Consider the following 10,128-nt stretch of genomic DNA (forward strand, 5'->3'; position numbering starts at 1 on the left):
AAAACAAGAAAACTGCCGAGAGTAAGTGACGTCACAGTCTCCCAGTCACCTAGCTCTGGTGTCACCATGACAGTCTCTGTATCTTGCTGACCTTCCCTCTGTTCGCCTCTCTTCTAATTTACTTTTTTCTACACCCCCAAAAATTCCACGGCAAAAGTACATGAAATCTAAGTAGACTTTCAGAGAAGCTATTCAGACCTTGATCAAAGAAACGTCTGGTACATTCTTTGAAATTAGGCTATTTTAAGGCGAGTCTTGAGACATCAAGGCCCACAAAAGATTCCAGAGAATTTCATTTACTGCATTCATTTTGGCCCCAAACCATCTTGGACATCTTTCACAGTTTGCTCTTCCCAATATCAAACGTGCATTTTCCAACTCAGCTTCGCAAACAACAAGTGGTGGGCCTCACATGCAAGCAGGAAGCAGGGGATCGGACCCGGTTCCGAATTTTTAATCGCGATTCCTGGAAGTCCAGGCGGTCTCGACTGCGCAAAACCAGGTCGTGGTTTGCATTTTGGGAAATGGACTCTCCACCACAGTCAAGGGTATGTTATTTATGCCTGATGTCAATCGCATCGCTGATGCTTCGAAATGAGCATCACCGGGACTGGTTACTTTTGTACTTGGAGCGGGTGTACAGTGGGCATGCGCACTGTGGGAAAAGTGTAACCTCAGACCAAACACACTCAAATTTCTGTTTCGCCTTCAATTTGCCACACCTCGTGGGAGAAGCTCTGCTACTGGGCCTGTTGCATTTGTGATTGAAGTAAGGGTGGGGTGGCCCTGCCGACGATCTCTCAGGATCGGGATTGACCCTGCGGCAATTCTCTAGCATGGAGGTCCTTCGCGGTCGCCCTCCCTTACACCTACAACTTTAGGCATCGAACCCTCCTCGCTTGGTTTTTGGCAAAGTTCAAACGAAATCTCTAGCCTCACTCCGAGTTTAGAGACATTTCTTAGGATTAAAAGTAATGGACGCACGGCTTCCTACGCTGGATGAGCCGCCCGAGAAGGCATGCTCTGGTGTCAATCGAAATACGGTTCAAGCATATGCTGAGGCACTCCCCGTGGGGTGGCAATTTTCGGCAGGGCCTTCGATGCCCAAATGGCCACAAAGGTCCACCGACTTCACATCGAATTCATTCGGAGCCAGTATTTCTGATAGCGGCTTCACGGGGGGCAGTACTTGGGATTTCTCAAATGATGCCCTTTGGAACGCGGGTGTGTGGGAAGACTGGGACCTTGAATTTGCCGCCACCACAGCACCAGATTCCGATTTTCCAGCCTCTGTCTCGCCTGGAGATAACTCCGTTTTACCAAACCATCTCCTCCAACCCCAGCCCGCGAATAATTGGGGTTGCGAGGACTATGTCACTGCTACAACTGAGTCATCTGAGAAACTCGATGTTAATCTCAACGCACCCAACATTTTTGCTGGAAAGCAGCGAGCCTACGAGCCGTCCCAGAGCAGTGGGAGACCACCCGGCCGACGTTTTGGTTTGTTGCTGCGAAGGTCTGGCCAAATGGCGAATACCACACTGGGGACTATCTCTTTGGGCCGCACGCAACAATGTCAAGATAACAAGACAACAAACCACCGCAAGTCAGAGTCAACAGCAGTCTCACAGATTAAAACATCTCCGAGAACTCCTGATCACTTAGAATCAACCTCTTGGGATGTCTCGCAACAGTCAGAAGAAGAAACTCCACCACCGCCACAACCCAAAGACAGGCGATACCATAAAGACACAGAACGTCAGTATCGTCTGCGTCTAAAAGAAAGGTTTTCCGCTCTTCTTCAAGCTCTTCCAGATGATATTGTGGAGTCAGCGAGTGGTCACTCAGGAAGAAGTCATGCAGAAAAAGCTCTTACCAAGGTTGAGATTTTGGCTCTTGCGAAGTCATATATTGCCTCATTAGAGCAAACTCAAACAGAACTGGAGGAGGAAAGTTTGGTGCTTCGCGGGCAGCAGGAGCTGTTCAAGAGACTTTGCAGAGGAAGGCTGGGAGTAAGTTGATGCCCATGCCTATTGGCATCTCCCTCTCGGACGTCAGATAGCTTATATTTCGAACTTCTCATATCAGGAGCGTCTCGTGTTTTGTTTTCATCACTGGGTTGGGGCCGTAATAGCGGCCGAAATCTGGTCTTTCAGAGAGTTTCTTATCATTATTCGAACGTTTGTTCGACACCGCTTTGAAGGTAACTCGCCCTTAGATACTCTACTGTTCTATCAACTAGCACCTCAATTGTATGATCACTCTCTCACCTATGAAAAGGAATATTAATCTTATCAACTCACCCCACATGTGGATAGGGGTATATTGTCACGTGACTACCGGTCGTCAGTACCACACTCTTTTGACATGCCTCTAAACTTTGGAAAACCAAGTGGACTGCCTCAAGTTTGAAGTGGCAAACCCGTTCAAAGCTCAAATCTTACGGTTGTGGCTGAAGTCCTTTGCCATGCCGAGGAGAATCTCATGAGAGACACGAGATTTGGTTATCACCCCATTATTGGACACTGAAAGCCTGAGAACCTACCAGAAACAACCCTTATCCACTGGGCTATCCAATGTACTCTTCTGCATTTGGTAATGGGAGATACTTATGCATGGTATATGCATGGGGCACCTTTCCTTCTGCTCTTCCGTGGTTTTCCCGGGGTCTCACCTCGGCGACTATCGGTGCATAAAGTGAGGCTTTCCCGCCTCTCTCGAACCAGACTTGCTCGAATAAGAGTAGGGATTTATGCTCAGCTCATCTGATCTGCATCTATTTCCCCTTCCAAAGCTCATCGCCACTCCCACGCTGCTTGGACGCTTCTAGATTCCGCCATCGTCCTGGAAAGGTGGGTGGTTCGTTGCCAGCTGTCGTCTCCCGCAGTACTCGGGCACCGCTTCCCTGCACGCACATACATATGTAAGGTCATCTGCCACATTTTACTCTTATCTGCCTCTATAACTCTGTGGTCGATAGCAATACATGGAGGCGTTGCCGAGGGAAAGCAGAGCATGTTGTCAACTGCGTCAGACGAAAAGAGTTTAAACTGTCCAATCATTGCACTTAAACTCCATGTGGATGGAGAACACCCCGTATTGATTGCTTGATCTGCACTGGCCCATGCAATATCGGCTATGAAATTTATGCGGGCGGTTGGAACACATCCGGCCAACTCGCAGATGAGCAAGTTGCTGGCAGGCAAGGTTGTGTCGAGCAGAAGCGGCGAGGTCTTGGCTCGACGGCCCTCTAAGCTTTCAAAGTTTCTAATATTCTGTTAGGAAACGGGCTGCCTGGTAAAACGGTGGTGGAGGCGGTACTATTCGCTTTGGCTCCGCCAGAAAGTTGCCCGAAGCGGTCTGGGCTCTTGACGGTATTTCTTTTCCAGTTGCTCTCAAGACACAACTCAAAAGCAGAACTCCTCAACTGTGACCACTGGGTCGCATCAAGTTCAACACGCACAGCTTTTGCCTCCCACAGCTGCATGAGCGCTCCCGAGGACCACCAGCTCTAGAACGAACATCGGTGCACACACTTCGAAGGAACCATTGCAGACAATTCTTCGCTCACTCAGCGGCACTGCAGAAACCTGTTTCCGCTACCAGAGAGTGGGCAATCATCTTGGCTCTGGTGGTCTGTTCCAGCGGATGCCATCGTCACCAGTTCATCGGTTGGACTTCGCTCGAATGCATCAAATGGAACACCTCAGTAATATCAACACATTACGGGGCTCTCGGTTTCCCCGTCCCTTAACAACGGTTTACAGTCTCTCTGTGATTTCAATCAACCACGTATAAATCCTTACTCTACTCGATCTGCATTTCACTAATGTTGGCCAGCGAATTTTAGGCCATTCCGTACGTGGTGACTTCACACGTTTCTCCTACAACCGACCATCACCTTTTTCCTTGCTGTATGCACGTCACAACCTTCAATTCCAACCTCTTGCATCAAGCTTAGCTACCGCCATATCATACGCTCAAGTCTTCATTTTTCTGCGGAACCTATATCCTCCTCTCATCGACTGTCTCGGTCTTGACTCTCGAGTCAGCCTTATTTCGCACGAACCAGTATCGCGCATGCCGCATCATGGACTCCTGGCCAATACCCAACTTGCACATACCAAGAAGTACACTAATGGAGCTCTGATTTGACGGATGTGGGCACGGATTCTAAGTACTTTTTCGTACCAGCCATCAAGGTGGAAAGGATGCCGTAGATGACGACGACCTCTATAACACATATTCAAAGCCCAGAGAGTTGCCTATAGGCCAATAGATCTCAAAGGCTTGAGCGGTAGATCTGGGTGGGAAACAATCAGAAGGAATAGAGGGACGAGGAGGAAATTTTGATCCTTTAGAAAGGTCGGCGTGACCTTTCAAGGCTGAACCACCTGCCGAAGAGCTTGACAATATGCTTGCTTGATGGTACCGTAATATAGTAACGTCTAAATGTTTACTTACCTTGTTTTTGAGGTTAATGGTAGCAAAGCTTGTACATTTTTCGACACGTGCATCTGCTTTCTTCAATGTTCATTGACAGTGCATAGAGAAATAGAAGAGTGAACGGCTCGTCTGATTACTATTGGCATTTTCAAATTTCACCAACTATACATCTAGTTCTGGCCTACCGTCCACCTATGAATAAGGGACACGCCAAGCCCACAGACGAGAAAACGTGATTCGTAACTTGCGTACTCCATAACACACTCTTCCAAGGCAGGAAACGGTGTTACAAATGTCCGCCAGCTGACTTCAGATGCCATTCGAAGCATTCCACGTTGATCTTGTCATTTGTTGATTCGAAAATATGGCATGATCCCAATCCCGTGATAAACCGTACGACTTTCAACGGTAATTTATTCCGGCCACAAAATCCCCTCAAAGAAAAGGGAAACTCCAGCCAAAAGTCACAAATCACACAATAATATCGTAATCGATTCAAGCATGATGCGGAGTAACCGTGGATCTGGCGGCCTGGATTGGGGGCGTTTGTAAGGAATAGGATTGCCACTTCCGGCGTTGTTGACTCGGGTCAGGAGATTCGGAATTTAATTCCTCGAATCATTAATCATCATCTATACATGGTGTCGCCGGAGGGAATGTGTCTGAGATCTCTAGAGTCATACCCGGGTAAATGTTCTCTCTCGCAACCGTACGATTTTTGCCTCCATAAAGAAAACAAATTTGGTCTTCTGATGTGGCCTTTGCTTGAAGCGCCTTAAAAGTACCGAGGCACAGGGTAAAATGAACGTTCATTCGTTGAGGAAAGGTTTTGGCAGCCTATAGAGATAGCTTGCAGGCCAGCAGATAGGTTACTGTACAAAAATCTCAAGCAACAGCAGGGTGAACTCGCCGCACTTCACGACCATGTATGCTTCTGGAAGACTTCCTTCGACCTCCATTATCAACCAGTTCAAAATATAACGCAATACAAACATGAGAGTAGTTGAGGGGGTTTCGGGACGAAAGCAACCTAAGGTCTTCCCAGATTCTGCGAGGCCCTTGAAAACACTCCGTTTGGCAGAGCAACCCCCGGAGGCCTGAAGCTTCAGTGCACGTCAACCATCAACTCAGACCCAAACAACGTCACTATCACACAATCGTTGAAAGAATTGAGAACTGGTTCATAAGCGCATGGATGGTTCTTTCGATTACTTCTCTACGAGGTCCTTGATGGCTTTTGGACAACTTCCTGCCAGGAAAGACCAATTCACTTCCAACACATTCACCAAAAGCCATCCATTTTAGGAATTGCACTAGTCCACACTTTTCTACCGTCACCAAGTTAGTAATAATAGGGGTTTCTCATGTCGCAGAATCTTCAGCGACCAGTATGGCCCGGAGACGACATGTCCATCGTCTACCTCTCTCCTTCTCGACGAGATTGGGCCGGCTTCTCGATCCGCAAATCCATCTGACTCTCTCGAAAGTCCTCATCTCTGTGCGGCACACACGAAACAGTTGATACATGCCATGGAAGAAGATATTGGCGTATATTTGTGTGTCTGCCATGTATATATATATATATATAAGGAATATTATGTTGGGGACAGTCGTTGCACACTGTGCATCATGCTCGAAGCGCCTCTCCTGCAAAGACGACAAGCGGCATCGCCCCCCATTTTTTAATTTTCCCCCAAAGGTTTCGCGGTATCTCTTTCTATGCTCTGTTTGCAAGGTTTGAGATTAACCAGAATTGGGCTGCTACAGGACCAACGGCTCACAATCTCTCCTCGATGCCACCTTCATTACGGTTGACCACTTGAATCGGCATACTATAAATAAGGACACAGTTCCATGTTGTAGGAGGCTTGTTTACGAGAAGTACGACTTGCGCACATGAAGGTTCACGGATACTGTATAATATCGAGTGTCGACTGCGCCTGGCCTGCCTTCTCATCGAATTCCAACACCAACGGCTTAACCAAGAGCACACCATGCTTGCTGATTATACACATGAGACGGAATCGGAATCAAGGTCTCGATCTGCGCCAAACAAGAATATGCAAAGTTGGACAGTAGCTGTAAACGGGACCGTGAAGGGAACGGAATTACATACAATTTGATCGTGGGAGTTGACTTCGGACTTTAGACCAATCACACAATGCCCTTGGTGTCATTATATGGCATAGTTGGCAATGAAGAATTAGATATTGATGACTACTTCTTACACACGGACCGGTGTGCTACAAGGTACACAATCGAGAAGAGAATCGAATGTGGTTCAAAGTGCAGTGCTTCAGTGAGCTTGCCAGGAAGTAACCAGGTTCAACAATGTTCCCCGAGATGGAAGGGTTGAGAGCAGTGTGTACTAGTTCAAATAAAAAACTATTAGATCGAGACAATTTCTCTCTGGAACTGAGCCATGTCTCTTGAATGCCTCTTAATTGGAGTCTTGTCTTTGGCTTACAATCAGTAAGACCTTCAGAACACTGGATCCAATATTAAGTTAAATTTGAACTAGTTACAGATTTCTATCTAGATGCCAACTATATTGTTGACCCTCAGAGTAGTCTAATCATGACGCTTTCCGCACGTTTCTCTGAGTCATGACATCGGCATCTTAAAAGTTCAAGTCTGTTTTCACAAGGGATATGTATGTAGTAAGAGAGCTCGCCTTTGCATCTTTCCACGTTTGAAGGAAGAAAACACTCCTATCTTTCAAACTTCAAATTTCAATAGCGAATTTGTATGCCTAAGTTCTTCATTGTCTGGGATTGGTGTGCCCGCAGAGAGGTGTTTGAAGCCTGTGAGCTGTCTATTGACGAGTTATCCTCAATTACGCCACCGCCCATGGAGTCTTCGGTTGGAATAGTGGATATTGAGAGTAACAATAGACATGGTGCGCGTGCAGCTAAGGTAATTTGAGTATAATGTTCTTGATAAACTGGTACTTTCCTGACTTTTGTATTTAGTATGACTCTTTGAAAGAAAGAGTGGGGGCGCCCTTTCTATCACTACTGTTTTGGTTTGAACTGCCAGCAGCTCGTAGCATTATCGGCGGAACCATATCAAGATTAACGACACCGTCATCGCCCCTGGAGCAACGGCAGTGGCACGTGACTTCAAATATGGACTACCCGCGCCTCGATCCCGATAGCCCCCTCCCCCCAAGGGTTGAACCAGTGATTCATTATTGAAATTGTGGTTGAAAGTGGGCGCTTGAGTTTAGTGAAGACTTTCTTGATATCGCGGAAAACTGAATGCGCACTCTGGATGAATATTAAATCCTTGCAATAGTGGAGACCACAAATTCTGATCTCTTAATCCCGAAGACACGACTTAGAAGAATCCAGACAGCACCGGCATTTACAAAAGAGCTTACACCCCGTCTCTTTTCGTCATAGCTCAATCTCCTTTGATGAACTTCTTGAATAGCCTCCATCTCCCGGCTTCTCCCCACGTATCTCGGGTATTTGGTCCATCTGCATTTTTCTTCGCCAGTCTCTTTTCCTGTTCATCATCTGCATCTTTCCGTCTCCTCTCATCTAGGTTCTTATGGAACTTCTCTTGTTCAGCCTCCTGCTCCATATCTCTCATTTTCATTGCAAGATACTCTTCCTTTCGCTTGCGGTCGTCCATCTCAAGCAGCCACTGAGGGTTCAAACTGGGTTGCTTGTATCGGAGCTTCACCACCCACCCCGGCCTCACAAGGCGGCTCCACATTCTGGGAAGAATAATCTGGCGAGATGGACCGTAAAGCAAAAAATCGCCATTCTTGATAGCCACGAAATTCTCTCGGTCAGAATCAAATTGATCCGGTTCAATTGGCCATTTCCCTTTAAAGATCTCGTTTATCACGTTGCACATGTTCTTGGAATATTAATTACTCATCCCTTAAAAAGTGTATGGGGCTTCAATTCGCTCACCTCCCAGGTACGGACTTCAAGATAAGGCAAGTCATATGACTCGCCGTCTGCATTTTCCAAGGTGATGATGTTATCTGGAACATCAGCGCCTTCGGGAGATAGATCTCTTTTATGAGGCTTTGCCTCTTCCTCCCTGGTTGGAACTCCTGTCACAGCCGGCATGCTCGCTGGTGTTTCAGTTGGAAGCGCATGAATCGGCTCATCTGGCATCGAACCCGCTAACCTCTCATTCTCCAATTCAAGTTCTCTCTGGCTTGTTTGCAATACTCTTGTTGCGCGTCTCAATACTTTGCGCGATACCGAACGCATGTCTTCCAAGAGCTCTTGGTGGGACTCGTATGATGGAGAACTGAGATCTTGATCAACTTTTTCGTCCAACTGCTGTATTTCCTCCTCGTCGAGCCGTTCAGCGGCCTGCTCTGACGCCGAAGTTGATAGAACAAGAGTCATCTGATCACTTTCTCCTTGTCCTTGCACGATGCTGTCAGCCAAAGACCGTTCCTCCGTGCCTTCGAGAATCTGCCGATCATCAGGAGACCCAGCCTCGGGCACTTCAGGCAGGTCTTCTCTCTCTTCAATCAACAACATTTGTTTCGACTCTGTCGGCTGATTGTACCCTAGTTGGTACACATTGGTACTCTTGAGTGAGTGATGCACGGCGGTCATAGAGTGCTCCAAGGACATCTGCAAAATACTACATTGTATAAGCGAAGAACACCTAACGAGTAAGTCCAAAACTACTTACTAAACATTCTGGGGAGATTTATCCCTATTGACCTTCAATATCATCAACTCAAGAGTGGTATCCAGTACTCTGTGCTGCCCTCTCAACACCTCTCGATAAAAAAGCAATTTCGCCTTCCTGCTAAAAATCCAATGGATCCGGATTCCAACCTGCCTCAACTTCCCCGGACTCTCGCGAAAACGGACCAGAAGTGGACTGAGTGTCGTCTGCAACCGCTCCAGAGGGGCAAGGATCCTGTCGCATATGTCCAAGACGTCTTTAATTAGGCTTGTATCTTCGGAAGATGTATGGGCTGGTTGAAGCAGCTCACTTCGGACTCTGATTAGAAGCTTGGAGAATGCACCGACCTCGTCGCCGTAGATTCGGACTTCTTGTCCTGCGGAGCCTATTCCATCTGCAATTGTGTAAAGCCCATTGGCGACGGCGAAGCCTGTCGCTGCGATCCCGGTCACGGCGGCAGCAATGCTCAGAGGGTCAGGCATAACTGAGTGTCTGATTTGAGAAGAGGGAATGAACCCGATATGTCGCTAGTAAGGTGGTTGGGGTTGTTTATAATTATCTTGAAGCTGTAGCTGACAGCCCGTGGCGGAGCCCTGTGGCGGAGCCTCAAGCTACTGGCTGGAGCTGCTCATGGCCACTGACGACCCCTGTAGTTATGCGGGATTAGAACACAGCCTGCTTTTACACGGGAGGTTTTTGGGGCCAAAAATTGCCGCCCCTTGTTGATCCTGATACCCAAAATCTACTTTTGAATGTTATCGCAACATAGTACGCTGAAGGCTTATTAGGTGGGGTGGGCGGTACCTTAGCAAATTAAAATTTCTTAGGCTTTGAATTTTATTTTATTATTTTAAAGTTCTAATAATAAATAAATAAAATTTACTTACCTTAAAAATTTACCGGGGTTATTTTATAGTTCCTTAATATAAAATAAAATAAAATATTTTCATTAATTTTAGTAATTTAAGCCCAAAGAAATATTTAACTTATTTTAAGATTTTTTATAATTCA

The 10,128-nt window shown here is 46.8% G+C and overlaps 2 protein-coding genes across 2 annotated transcripts; one reads left to right on the plus strand and one right to left on the minus strand.

Annotated features, from left to right (window-relative positions):
* The first annotated feature begins 894 nt into the window (after positions 1 to 894).
* Positions 895 to 2,280, plus strand: K444DRAFT_614250 (uncharacterized protein). The gene has a single exon (XM_024880507.1). The coding sequence runs from the start codon at positions 975 to 977 to the stop codon at positions 2,019 to 2,021; it is 1,047 nt and encodes a 348-aa protein (XP_024735392.1). The 5' UTR covers positions 895 to 974; the 3' UTR covers positions 2,022 to 2,280.
* Positions 2,281 to 7,650: 5,370 nt separating this feature from the next.
* Positions 7,651 to 9,637, minus strand: K444DRAFT_614253 (uncharacterized protein). The gene is made up of 3 exons (XM_024880508.1): positions 9,118 to 9,637; positions 8,373 to 9,066; positions 7,651 to 8,316 (listed from the first exon to the last, which is right to left on the minus strand). Exons 1-3 carry the CDS (start codon positions 9,597 to 9,599, stop codon positions 7,852 to 7,854), a joined length of 1,641 nt encoding a protein of 546 aa, XP_024735393.1. The 5' UTR covers positions 9,600 to 9,637; the 3' UTR covers positions 7,651 to 7,851.
* Positions 9,638 to 10,128: the final 491 nt, after the last annotated feature.

Source organism: Hyaloscypha bicolor (assembly GCF_002865645.1).
Source record: "Hyaloscypha bicolor E unplaced genomic scaffold K444scaffold_92, whole genome shotgun sequence".
Taxonomy (NCBI): Eukaryota; Fungi; Ascomycota; class Leotiomycetes; order Helotiales; family Hyaloscyphaceae; genus Hyaloscypha; species Hyaloscypha bicolor.

Bases quoted from the DNA above. Each gene is read 5' to 3' on its own strand.
- K444DRAFT_614250 (XM_024880507.1), top strand. From the start codon at position 975: ATGGACGCACGGCTTCCTACGCTGGATGAGCCGCCCGAGAAGGCATGC.
- K444DRAFT_614253 (XM_024880508.1), bottom strand. From the start codon at position 9,599: ATGCCTGACCCTCTGAGCATTGCTGCCGCCGTGACCGGGATCGCAGCG. The intron at 9,067-9,117 runs GTAAGTAGTTTT...TATACAATGTAG, and splicing joins AAATCTCCCCAGAATGTTTA to TATTTTGCAGATGTCCTTGG. The intron at 8,317-8,372 runs GTGAGCGAATTG...TAATATTCCAAG, and splicing joins TTGAAGTCCGTACCTGGGAG to AACATGTGCAACGTGATAAA.